This window comes from Castor canadensis, chromosome 10 (genome assembly GCF_047511655.1).
Source record: "Castor canadensis chromosome 10, mCasCan1.hap1v2, whole genome shotgun sequence".
In the NCBI taxonomy this organism is placed as follows: domain Eukaryota; kingdom Metazoa; phylum Chordata; class Mammalia; order Rodentia; family Castoridae; genus Castor; species Castor canadensis.
Window position 1 is genome coordinate 85,076,742 of NC_133395.1, and position 13,939 is coordinate 85,090,680.

Sequence of the window (13,939 nt, forward strand, 5' to 3'; positions counted from 1 at the left end):
TCACCTAGAAGTTACTTGCAAGAAATCATAGTATAGAACAGTACAGAAATATAATACAGTATCATTTTAGAGCCTTTAAAAGTATTTATCAGGAGCAAATGATGGAAAACCACGGGTAAGATTGTCGGTTATTGGATAACTGCACAAAGCTATTTGAAGGACATGTGTTCTTGACACATCCCAGATTTTGTCTGGAATTTTCTAGGGTACTCATGACCTTTGCAGCTTCACCCTCATCTCTTCTTGCCTTTTCTCAGTTGTATTTCGTACTATATGTACCTCTTACATTGAAATTGCTGTAAGGAATAACCTCTTTTGAATGCATTGCAATTGAACTTTATGATTTCATTTTACACAACTCGAACATGATGGGTGCTAGATTTTCCTTTTGTAGGGGAGAAGGTGATTAACATACCCCGTGGCACCTGGTTAGTGAATGACTAGTTGGGGCCTGTAACTTGTCTGCCAGGATTTGGCCTTATGTGGCCTTGCCCAGTGTAGGAACTGTCCCCTCCCTCCCTTCCTCAGGGTTCCTCTGTGAAGGTGCAGAGATGCCTCTTTTATCTGAGGGCCAGTAAAAATGTCACGTGGAGGTATTTTCTTTTTTTCTTTCTTTTTCCTTACAAGCACAAAGTAAATCCTACAATGGCTTATGCAGCATTTTTGAGTTTATTTTCAAAAATTTGTGGATCAAATTTTATAATAAAATAGAATTTTATAGGCAAAAGTGCAGGTGATTCTGTTCCTTTGGTATTATCTTCCAAATTTACTTAGAGTTAATAGCAAAGTTTTTATCTTTTTCTTGCATTTCTGTGTATATTCACAGAAGTGTTCTTTAGTTTTTGGCATAACAGGATAGATTGTCATGAAAGAGAACATCCCTAAATCTTCCCCTTAAGGGCCCATGTCCCTAGGATCCCCCTACCTACTTGCACTTCATGTACACAGGGCAAGGGGCACTCGGTACCATCACTTTTATGGCTGGTTTTTGCTGTTTGTTTATTACTTTGTCTACATTTTCTCTTTCTACAACGGCTTTGTCCTACTCCTATTCCTATAAGATCCGTGAATTCTTGTTACATATCAGAATACATTTGCCCCTTCTTTTTGAACCCTTTGTCTGTCTTCTATGTTCCCATGACAGTCTTTCCAAACATGTATATAGTGAAATGAGAATGAGATTAGTTACGTAGTCTGTTTTCTTCTGGAGACTTTTGAGCAGGGATATGCCCTGTGCAGTTGGCCTCTGTATCCACAGGTGCTGCATCATGGATTCAACCAAGTACATTTTGGAAATGTAGTACCAAATGTGAATAGGCTCTTCTTGCTTGTCATTATTCCTTAGTACAGTGCGACGATGATTTCCATAGCATTTACATTGTCTACGCCATTGTAGGTAATATGGATATGATTTAAGTACAAGGGAGGATGTGTATATGTCTTATGCAAACTTCCCACTGGTTTATACGAGGACCTTGGGTGTCTGTGGATATTGATATCTGCTGAAGATCTGGGAACCAGTCCCTGTGGACATTTAGGGGCTACTGTATGTGGTCTTTGGTTGCCTTTGTCAGCTTAGCACAGTGCTCAGTATGTTAATTGTTCTCAGGTGCTAATGAATTGTGCTTGAAAGGTGGAAAGACTCAAGGATTCAAGGATTCCCAGGATGAAACACCTCATCCTAATTGGGGAAGTTTGCATGGGGCAGAGTTTCTGAGTTTAAGGCTAGGTTAAAATTGAACAGGGAGAGTGATAGAAAACTTCATAATTCTTTATTATAAAAGTTTCGTTTTAAATATTTTGATAGAAGTAGAAGAAACAACTGATCAGAAGGCAGATTCTCCCGTATTTTTAATACTCTGTATAAAACATATAAAATATATTGCTAACCTAAAGTAATGAAACATGTTTCCACGATTTGATCAGTATGCATTAGGTGTATACCCTGAGCTATCACACTGTACTTCATAAATATGTTCAATTATTTGACGTTAATCAAACACTAAAAAAAATTTAAGAAGGAGCTGCTACCTATTCTGATTTCATCATTCCACATTGTTTATACAATCAAATTATCACACTGGACCCCCAAATACGTACAATTAAAATAAGAATTACCAAAAAATTTAAAAAAACTTATTTATAGGCAAAGAGTAAATAACCCTATCATACTATTTTTATATTTGGATTTAATATTTGACTTCTGTAGGAAGATTTAACAATCCTTTTCTTTTTTTTTTCTTTTATAATTCATATGTGCATACAAGGCTTGGGTCATTTCTCCCCCCTGCCCCCACCCCCTCCCTTACCACCCACTCTGCAACCTCCCCCTCCCCCCCACCCCCTTGATACCCGGCAGAAACTATTTTGCCCTTATTTCTAATTTTGTTGTAGAGAGAGTATAAGCAATAATAAGAAGGAACAAGGGTTTTTGCTGGTTGAGATAAGGATAGCTATACAGGGCATTGACTCACATTGATTTTCTGTGCGTGTGTGTTACCTTCTAGGTTAATTCTTTTTGATCTAACCTTTTCTCTAGTTCCTGGGCCCTTTTCCTATTGGCCTCAGTTGCTTTTAAGGTATCTGCTTTAGTTTCTCTGAGTTAAGGGCAACAAATGCTAGCTAGTTTTTTAGGTGTCTTACCTATCCTCACCCCTCCCTTATGTGCTCTCGCTTTTATCATGTGCTCAAAGTCCAATCCCATTGTTGTGTTTGTCCTTGATCTAATGTCCACATATGAGGGAGAACATACGATTTTTGGTCTTTTGGGCCAGGCTAACCTCACTCAGAATGATGTTCTCCAATTCCATCCATTTACCAGGTTATGATAACATTTCATTCTTCTTCATGGCTGCATAAAATTCCATTGTGTATAGATACCACATTTTCTTAATCCATTTGTCAGTGGTGGGTCATCTTGGCTGTTTCCATAACTTGGCTATTGTGAATAGTGCCGCAATAAATATGGGTGTGCAGGTGCCCCTGGAGTAACCTGTGTCACAGTCTTTTGGGTATATCCCCAAGAGTGGTATTGCTGGATCAAATGGTAGATCAATGTCTAGCTTTTTAAGTAGCCTCCAAATTTTTTTCCAGAGTGGTTGTACTAGTTTACATTCCCACCAACAGTGTAAGAGGGTTCCTTTTTCCCCCGCATCCTCGCCAACACCTGTTGTTGGTGGTGTTGCTGATGATGGCTATTCTAACAAAGGTGAGGTGGAATCTTAGCGTGGTTTTAATTTGCATTTCTTTTATTGCTAGAGATGGTGAGCATTTTTTCATGTGTTTTTTGGCCGTTTGAATTTTTTCTTTTGAGAAAGTTCTGTTTAGTTCACTTGCCTGTTTCTTTATTGGTTAGTTTTGGGAGAATTTAGTTTTTTAAGTTCCCTATATATTCTGGTTATCAGTCCTTTGTCTGATGTATAGCTGGCAAATATTTTCTCCCACTCTGTGGGTGTTCTCTTAAGTTTAGAGACCATTTCTTTTGATGAACAGAAGCTTTTTAGTTTTATGAGGTCCCATTTATCTATGCTATCTCTTAGTTGCTGTGCTGCTGGGTTTTCATTGAGAAAGTTCTTACCTATACCTACTAATTCCAGAGTATTTCCTACTCTTTCCTGTATCAACTTTAGAGTTTGTGGTCTGATATTAAGATCCTTGATCTATTTTGAGTTAATCTTGGTAAAGGGTGATATACATGGATCTAGTTTCAGTTTTTTGTAGACTGCTAACCAGTTTTCCCAGCAGTTTTTGTTGAAGAGGCTGCTATTTGTCCATTGTATATTTTTAGCGCCTTTGTCAAAGACAAGTTGGTTATAGTTGTGTGGCTTCATATCTGGGTCCTCTATTCTGTTCCACTGGTCTTCATGTCTGTTTTTGTGCCAGTACCATGCTGTTTTGATTGTTATTGCTTTGTAATATAGTTTCAAGTCAGGTATCGTGATACCTCCTGCATTGTTCTTTTGACTGAGTATTGCCTTTGCAATTCGTGGCCTCTTGTGTTTCCATATAAATTTCACGGTAAATTTTTCGATCTCTTTAATGAATGTCATTGGAATTTTGATGGGAATTGCATTAAACATGTGATTACTTTTGGGAGTATAGACATTTTTACTATGTTGATTCTGCCAATCCATGAGCATGGGAGATCTCTCCACTTTCTATAGTCTTCCTCAATCTCTTTCTTCAGAAGTGTATAGTTTTCCTTGTAGAGGTCTTTCACATCTTTTGTTAGGTTTACACTAGGTATTTGTTTTTTTTTTTTTGAGGCTATTGTAAATGGAATTGTTTTCATACATTCTTTTTCAGTTTGCTCATTATTAGTGTATAGAAATGCTAATGATTTTTCTATGTTGATTTTATATCCTGCTACCTTGCTATAGCTATTGATGATGTCTAGAAGCTTTTGAGTAGAGTTTTTTGGGTCTTTAAGGTATAGGATCATGTTGTCTGCAAATAGGGATATTTTGACAGTTTCTTTACCTATTTGTATTCCTTTTATTCCTTCTTCTTGCCTAATTGCTCTGTGTAGGAATTCAAGTACTATGTTGAATAGGAGTGGAGACAGTGGGCATCATTGTCTGGTTCCTGATTTTAAAGGGAATGATTTCAGTTTTTCTCCGTTAAGTATAATGCTGGCTGTAGGTTTGTCATATACAGCTTTTATAATGTTGTTCTATTCCTAGTTTTCTTAGAGCTTTTATCATGAAATGGTGTTGGATCTTATCAAAGGCTTTTCCTGCATCTATTGAGATGATCAAGTGGTTTTTGTCTTTGCTTCTGTTAATGTGGTTTATTACGTTTATTGATTTTCGTATGTTGAACCACCCCTGCATCCCTGGGATGAAGCCTACTTGGTCGTGGTGAATAATCTTTTTGATGTGTTGTTGAATTCGGTTTGCCATTATTTTGTTGAGGATTTTTGCATCAGTGTTCATTAAGGAGATTGGCCTATAGTTCTCCTTTTTGGAGGTGTTTTTGCCTGGTTTTGGGATAAGTGTAATACTGGCTTCATAAAATGTGTTTGTCAGTTTTCCTTCCCTTTCTATTTCGTGGAACAGTTTAAGGAGGGTTGGTATCAGTTCTTCTTTAAAGGTCTGACAGAATTCAGCAGAGAATCTAGAAATCTGTCCATTTCTTTAAGATTTTCAAATTTATTTGAATATAGGTTCTCAAAGTAGTCTCTGATTATTTCCTGGACTTCCATGGTGTTTGTTGTTATCTTCCCTTTTGCATTCCTGATTCTACTAATTTGGGTTTTTTCTCTCCTCATTTTAGTCAGGTTTGCCAGAGGTCTATCGATCTTGTTTATTTTTTTCAAAGAACGAACTTTTTATTTCATTAATTCTTTGTATGGTTTTTTTGGTTTCTATTTCGTTGATTTCAGCTCTTATTTTTATTATTTCTCTCCTTCTATTTGTTTTGGGATTTGCTTGTTCTTGTTTTTCTAGGAGTTTGAGATGTATCATTAGGTCATTGATTTGGGATCTTTCAATCTTTTTAATATATGCACTCATGGCTATAAACTTTCCTCTCAGGACTGCCTTAGCTGTGTCCCATAGGTTCCGGTAGGTTGTGTTTTCATTTTCATTGACTTCCAGGAACTTTTTAATTTCCTCTTTTATTTCATCGATGACCCATTCTTCATTAAGTAATGAGTTATTTAGTTTCCATCTGTTTGCATATTTTTTGTCTTTACTTTTGTTGTTGAGTTGTACTTTTACTGCATTGTGATCAGATAATATGCATGGTATAATTTCTATTTTCTTATATTTGCTGAGACTTGCTTTGTGCCCTAGGATATGATCTATTTTGGAGAAGGTTCCATGGGCTGCTGAGAAGAATGTATATTGTGTAGAAGTTGGATGAAATGTTCTGTAGACATCAACTAGGTCCATTTGATCTATTGCATATTTTAGATCTTGGATTTCTTTATTGAGTTTTTGTTTGGATGACCTATCTATGGATGATAATGGGGTGTTAAAGTCTCCCACAACCACTGTGTTGGCATTTATATATGCTTTTAGGTCTTTCAGGGTCTGTTTGATGAAATTGGGTGCGTTGACATTGGGTGCATACAGGTTGATAATTATTATTTCCTTTTGGTCTATTTCCCCTTTCATTAGTATGGAATGTCCTTCTTTATCTCGTTTGATCAATGTAGGTTTGAAGTCTACTTTGTCAGAGATAAGTATTGCTACGCCTGCCTGTTTTCGGAGGCCATTGGCTTGGTAAATCTTCTTCCAGCCTTTCATCCTTAGCCTATGCTTATTTCTGTCAGTGAGATGGGTCTCCTGTAAGCAACAAATTGTTGGATCTTCCTTTTTAATCCATTTCATTAAGCGGTGCCTTTTGATGGGTGAATTAAGTCCGTTAACATTAAGCGTTAGTACTGATAGGTATGTGGTGATTCCTGTCATTTAGTTGTCTTAGTTGTTTGAAGGTTTGATTGGGTGTACCTAAGTTGAGGTTACTCTCTACTGTCTTGCTTTTTCTTTTCCTGTGGTTTGGTGCTGCCTGTCTTTTCATGGTTAAGTTGGGTTTCACTTTCTGTGTGCAGAATCCCTTGAAGAATCCTTTGTAGTGGTGGCTTTGTGGTCACATATTGTTTTAGTTTCTGCTTATCTTGGAAGACTTTTATTGCTCCATCTATTTTGAATGATAGTTTTGCTGAGTAGAGTATCCTGGGGTTGAAGTTATTTTCATTCAGTGCCTGGAAGATCTCACCCCACACTCTTCTTTCTTTTAATGTTTCTGTTGAGAAGTCTGCTGTGATTTTGATGGGTTTACCTTTGTATGTTACTTGTTTTTTCTCTCTTACAGCCTTCAATATTCTTTCCTTAGTTTCTGAACTTGTTGTTTTAATGATGATATGTTGTGGGGTAGTTCTATTTTGATCTGGTCTGTTTGATGTCCTGGAGGCCTCTTGCATCTGTATGGGTATATCTTTCTCTAGATTTGGGAAATTTTCCGTTATTATTTTGTTAAATATATTACGCATTCCCTTCGCTTGCACCTCTTCTCCTTCTTTGATGCCCGTGATTCTCAAGTTTGGTCTTTTGATGGAGTCTGTGAGTTCTTGCATTTTCTTTTCACAGGTGTTGAGTTGTTTAATTAATAGTTCTTCGGTTTTTCCTTTCATTACCATTTCATCTTCAAGTTCTGAGATTCTGTCTTCTGTTTGTTCTATTCTGCTGGATTGGCCTTCTGTTTTGTTTTGCAGTTCTGTTTCATTCTTTTTTCAGAGGTTTTCCATATCCTGGCTGTTTTCCTGTTTAATGTTGTCTAGTTTTGTCCTGAGTTCATTTATCTGTTTATTCATCGTGTTCTCTCTTTCACTTTGGTGTTTATACAGTGCTTCTATGGTTTCCTTTATTTCTTCTTTTGTTTTTTCAAATTCTCTATTTTTGTTGTCTTGGAATTTCTTGAGTGTCTCCTGTACATTTTGGTTGACCCTATCCAGTATCATCTCTATAAAATTCTCATTGAGTACCTGTAGTACGTCTTCTTTTAAATTATTCTTATGGGCTTCATTGGGTCTTTTGGCATAGTTTATCTTAATTTTGTTCGAGTCTGGATCTGAGTACCTGTTTTCTTCATTCCCCTCTGGTTCCTGTACTAATTTTTTGCTGTGGGGAAACTGGTTTCCCTGTTTTTTCTGTCTTCCTGTCATTGTCTTTGTTGTTGTTGCTGTCCCTGTACTGTGTGCAATTAAGTATTTTCTAGCTTGTAATAATAACAATGGTAATATTTAGAATGGAAGGGTGAGCTGAGATGAAAAGCAAGAAGTTAAAGAAATGGGAAAAACAAATACACAGACTGGAAGGAGAAAACAGAACAAGGTATCAGACAAGAAGATTTCAAAGGTATAAACAGGGAGCTTTAGTGTACTAATCGACAGTAAGCTGAACAGACATTAAAGAGACAGAGATAGGATTGAAAATCAAAAATAAAAAAAGTAAAGGTAAGAATAAAAATAAAAAATAAGTAAATGAAAAAAAAATCTATTTATAAAAATGTACTAAAATAAAATGAAAAAATAGAAAATTTTAAAAAACCAAAAAACCAAAAAAAGCAAAAAACCTCCAAGTTCAAATGCAGTGAAGTTTCAGTCTCCAATCCTGGAGATGGTGCCCCAGATGTTGTTCTGTAGTTGTCTCATCAAAGGGGACGCATAAAGAAGAACAAAAGTACACACACACACGAACAAAAAAAAAACCCCACCAAGTGTCCCAAGTTCAAATGCAATACAGATTCAGTAAGTTTTTCAGCTTGCAGGTGTAATTCGGTTGTTCTCTCATCAAAGGTAGGGTGACAAAGAAAAAAAAAAGAGTCTGGAGACAGTTCTGAGAATGGTTTTTGCAACTGTGGCTTGCCTGCCTGCTGCTGTCAGCCTGCTGTTGCTGGAGGCGTTATTTATGCAGATCTCTGGGGTGAGCTTAGCATACACCTGGCCCCGCAGGCTTTGTTTGCTCAGATTTCTCCTGTGCGGGAGCCTCTGCTACAAGCTTTCCCCTTTCCAAGCACTGGGAAAGGTGACTCTGCACCCGCATTCTCAGGCCTGCGTGTTTATTTACAGTTCATGTGGGAGGTGGGTCTTCCCCCGCTCCTGTGCAGTTTTCCTCCCACCTCCACTTTCACAAGCTTTCCTGCTCCTGATTACTGGGCGGTGCTGCTGATCCTGCCAGCGCCATGTTTGTTTACAGCTCATGTGGGAAGTGGGTCTTCCCTCCTCTCCTGTGGAGTTTTCCTCCCTCTGCCACTCTCACCAGCTTTCCTGCTTCTGGTTGCTGGGCGCTTGCCCCCGCTCCCTCCAGAGGCTCTCCGGCCTGCTCGGCTTGTTTATTTACAGTCCTGGGAAGGATTCCCTTCCCCCAATCTTCGGCGCTCATTGCGCCCCACCCTCTTTCTTGCGTGTCTTATTTGTTCTTATTGCTTATTACTCAGTTTCTCTTTTTTACCCGGGTGGAGGTCAGTCTTTCCAGGGGGCTATGCTGCTCTGGCCCAGGCTTGTCTGTGGGAGTACCGCGAAGCTCACCTGCTCCGCGTCTTCCCATGCCGTCTGGGCGCCAGCGACTGGCGGCCCGGGGGCCCTCCTTGTTTCTCCCGATCCTTCTTTTCTTGAAGGCCCTTTGGTTCTTTTAGAAGATAATTCTCAGTGTATTTGTTTATATAGTGTCCTTAAGTAAAACCTAGCAAAATGTGACAATTTTGTAATTAATCTCTCTTCTATAAAACACTCTCCCTAGGTAAGTTTTTTTTTTTTTTATCTCTGGATGTTAAGTAGCATCCAGCCTTAGTCTTGATCTCTCTTTAGAGAACCACTGAGTACTGGAGTTTCCTGTGGGGGCAGTCCTGCTGATTACTCCCCATCAAGCTATCACTTCCCTGTATTGATCTGCAGAGTGAGGGCGCATAACTCCTGGGCCGACCCTTTATTTCACAGATGTGGAAACAGTCCAGGAAGAAGAAGGTGGCTTTTCCAGAGTCTGCATGACTAGTTAGTGCCCACAGCCTGCACCAGACACTTTTCTGTTCATAGCCTGAGGTCTTTCTTTCTTCTCCATTACATTATCTACCCAAGATAGTATATGTGACCACTACATTTGCATTTGGAGCGTTTGCATTCAGTCAGTCTTGTCAAGATGGCTAGCTTTTCATCGTAATTTCCCTTTTCATCTTTGTGTATTGAGTGTTCTGTAAAATGTTGCATCTTGGAAAGGGGCACACTATCTTCACAGTGACAGAAAGCTGCAGGTTTGTTTTGTGCTATTTCAGGATATGCATTCATAATCCAAGTAGGGGGTGGAGTCTTACAAGGAACTGCATATTCCAGGTTGAGGCAGGAGGATTGTGAGTTCAAGGCCAGTCTGAGCTGTGATCAAGTTTGAGGCCAGCCTGGTCTGTACAGCAAAAACATCTTACAACAGAACAGATGTGTACACTTTATGGGACTGCAGCAGTGCCTTGAAGAATGAAGTGCATCATGAGACGCCACGTGGCACGACTTAATGCTTAGGCTTAGAGATAGGGCCAGGCTTTACTGAAGCTGCCTTTGCACATTTCTGGATGATTTGACTATAAAACTAGTTACAAAAGAAAATTTGTAAATGCTGTATTGAAGTATATTTTTTGTTACTAATTTGTTTAAGGAAATCTGTATTAAGCTTAATAGAGATTTTGAAAAACGAAGACTTCATTTATTGGTTTTGTATTTTACTACATTCTTGATGTGTTTTTGTTCTTGGATTTAGGTAAAATATCTATTTTCTGACAAGACTGGCACTCTTACATGCAATATCATGAACTTCAAGAAGTGCAGCATTGCTGGGGTAACCTATGGGTAAGAGTGCTTCTGGAAGTTTCACTGATACCCTTCCAACAAAATTAATTCATTTTCAGTTATTTCACCAAGTTATCTTGACTTCCTGATATTTGTAGTGGATTTAGGTATGCAGTTGCTGTTAAATGTATAAAACTTAGTGGGTCCCAAGTAAACCTTCAAGTAGTTAAAATATGACTTATTTTCTACAAATACTAGTAAGAAATTGCTGGGTGCCTATAGATTGGTGTATTAAGTTTAATAGTTATTGATTTCCTCCTGTGTTTTCGTCTGAATGAGTATCTTCTGATACAGTTTGGTGACCTCTATATTTTCCCTCTCTCTGGCAGTCACTTCCCAGAACTGACAAGAGAGCCGTCCTCAGATGATTTCTCGTGAGTAGACACTAGACACCTCTTGACACTCTGTGGAAGGGGCTTCAGAATTTTATGTTACCATTTCTCACGTGACTATCTGAATATGTAAATATAAGTTACATATATTTTATTTCGAAGAAAGTCAGAATAAGATTTAAACATGAAGTGGTTTATAAGGTCATACTGCAAAGCTTTCTAACAGAGATAGCCTGGCCTGGTCCAGTGCTTCCTGGAAGCAGCTGACTTCAACTTTTTGACTTTTTTTTTTCATTTATTCCTACATTTCAAAGTAATATGTTTGAACTAAGTTCCAAAAAGTTGTAGCCATTGTTGGAGCACTGGGAGATTCTGCACCCACTCCTCTGGGTGTGGCGTGTCTCTCCCTGTCCATCTTTCCCTGGCCTTTGGAAGCACTTAACATCTTCTGTAGTTTTTAGCACATAAAATTTCAACCATGGGATATGGTTATTTTTTTCTTTATTATGTTGGGCATTTATTTAATGGACTTACTACTGGTCCACATCTGTCTAATATATTTTCTCTTATTAATGTTTCATAAGTGTCCTTGTATGATTTCCATGATGACTGTCCTCTCCCCCAACCTCCCTCCCTGTTCCCACTGGATCTCTGTTAAGGCAGATATTCAACCTTTGAGTTGATTCTCCAGTTCTGTTGTCCTTCTCTCCTGTTTCCCACATATTTTTATTTTCTGATACTTTTCAACCTTCTATTCCTTCATAACAGTTGTCACATGCTCTGACTTTGTTTTCAAAGGCATTGTTTGTCCTTTCCCTTCCAATGTCCATATCCTCTGTTCTCCTCTTCTGTGCCCAACCCCCACGCCATCTCCTGGTGTTTTGATTTCTTAATTCTGTTTTATAGACTTTACTCAAAAACTTGGTGATCATTGGCTGTGTGCTCATATAAGTTTTTAAATTATATTTCATTGTAGTGAATTTTCAAAATATAAAATTGACCATTTTAACCACTTTAAGATCTTTTTAAAAGTAGTTTTGGTGTCACAATGCAATTAAGAAGGCACAGAGATTTCCCATATCATTCCAGCTCCTCCCTTAAGCACTTACTCCATTATGAAAATCCCTGAATAAAGTGGCACATTTGGTACAACTGATAAAGCAACACTGACATCTCATGACCACCCAGAGCCCATTCTTTGCAGGTGCTATATATTCTGTGGGTTTGGACAAATGTATAATGGTATAATGACATGTATCTACCATTACAGTACCTAATAGTCCTCTGCTCTGCCTATTCAACTCCCAGCCCCCAACCCCTGGCAACCACTGATGTTTTTACTGTATCTATAGATTTACCTTTTCCATAATGTCATAGTTGGAATTCTGTAGGACACAGCCTGTTTAGACTGATTTCTTTCACTTAGTGGTACACATGTATATCCATGGCTTGATAGCCTAATTCTTTTGAGTGCTAAATAATCCAGGTCCAGGACTACTCTGGTTTAACCTCTCTGAAAGATGAGCCTTACATTTCTTTCTGGTTGAGTTATCTGGCTGCATGGGAGGAGGGAGTGTTCTTTGCAGGTTGAGTATTCAAGTGGACTTGGAACCTTTCCTGTCTTCTATCTTCCCTGTACTTCACAGGCACCTCCTGTGTGAAGAATCATTACCATTTCTTCAGCCTTCACAGGGCTTTGTGGGCTATCTCAGCCAACACTTTATGTGCTCCCCGTGGCCAGCTGTTGGTTGCTATTTTCTCTGCTGTCTTAAATTCTGATGTTTATTCAGACCCAGGACTGACATCAACTAATTGCTATCTCTTCATTGTCACTGTCTTAAAGAAAGGGTTTCAGGAGGGTGTAGAGATAAATGAATATACTAATCCTTTACATTTGCTTCAGTGTGACAGAACACACATGGAGTTTTGTTTCTGTAACTATTTGCCTTTTCTTTCATATATCTGAGCTCTAGCCATAAATGACTGCACATCTATAATGCATCCATTCCTCTTGTTTTGTCTCCTCTGAGCAGATACTCTTGGAAATTTTTCCTGGTAGAAGTTATGCAAGTATCAGCTGAAATGAGTCATAGTTATCTGTTTCTTTCCTCTGTAACTATGTTGTTATTTCTAATAAGGTCTAAAACATTTTACTTATGGTAAGGTTAAGGGTTTACTGTCTTTCGGTTTAAAATAATTTATAGTATTCCAAATCCTTAAAAGTTAAACATAAGCTTATGGACTTTTTATGTGTGGTTCTTCTTGAGGGCAGATTCTTAATAGGTTTGAGTTATCTTAACAGGAACTTTTGAATTGAATTAATAGCTTCTGTTCTCTCTTACAGTCGGATGCCTCCTTCCCTTAGTGACTCCTGTGATTTTAATGATCCAAGGCTGTTGAAGAACATTGAGGATCAACATGTGAGTCTACCATTTTACTTGTAAAACATCAAATAGTGTATGGCTCAATAGTATTTATGTAATCAATGTGCAGTATGTTGAAAGTTGCAATTTGGAGTCTGGGAAGAGATGCAGTCTCAATTTTATGGTTTGGTACTTCAGGAGATTGATCTTGAACAAATGTTTTGTGGTGAACACTGTTAAAGCTGAATTTAAATATGTAGTGAACTTATAAAGGAACAGACCAAGATCAAGAGACATGGGACTCTGAGGCACGGAAGCAACTCTTTATTGTGCTGGCACAGACTCAGCGGACTCATGTCCAAAGGCTGAGCCCTGATAACAAAGGGGGCTCACCTTATGTACCCTTGCAATTAGGCTGCAGAGACAATAAAATTGAAAAACAAGGTTTAACCCATGTATAGTTCCATGCAGTTCTATAGGCTACTTCAGCCTAGTTCTAGTGCCCTTCTACTCCTAGTACTACGAGACGTTCTGCATGTTTGGATTCCTTAGGTTTTATCTCTTTATTATGCCATCCCTTCTCCCCTGCTACTTTATCACCACACAGGTCTGTCTGTTTCTCTTTAGTCCTTCTCCCTGCTACATTATTCTCTCCTTTGATGCTCAGACCCACTTAAGGTCAAAGAGTATCATCTTGATTTAGGGGTTTATGTTTTCATAGCATCAATACATGGAAGGCCGTTTTTCTTTCTATTGTGACATTGATGAGGCTGGAGACAGATCTTACAATCAGGGGGCCAAGCAGGGCAAAAACAAGGCAGGCCCCTAAAATCAAAAGCCTAACAATTATGAGGGTTTTGAATTCCCCTCAAGTTGAAAACCGTCCTCCAAAATAAATCTCTGGG

At 38.4% G+C, this 13,939-nt stretch overlaps 1 protein-coding gene across 9 annotated transcripts in view; it reads left to right on the top strand.

Annotated features, from left to right (window-relative positions):
- LOC109685508 (phospholipid-transporting ATPase IB) overlaps positions 1-13,939 on the top strand; it is a 583,492-nt gene that overhangs the window by 146,396 nt on the left and 423,157 nt on the right. For all 9 annotated transcript variants that reach the window (XR_012436298.1, XM_074043751.1, XM_074043752.1 and 6 more), the window contains 3 exons: positions 10,251-10,339; positions 10,669-10,713; positions 13,016-13,091. Coding sequence is in view for 8 of the 9 variants with exons in the window: in XM_074043751.1 (XP_073899852.1) it covers positions 10,251-10,339; positions 10,669-10,713; positions 13,016-13,091 (210 nt within the window). In the remaining variant the exon portion in view is untranslated. The remainder of the gene's footprint in view (positions 1-10,250; positions 10,340-10,668; positions 10,714-13,015; positions 13,092-13,939) is intronic.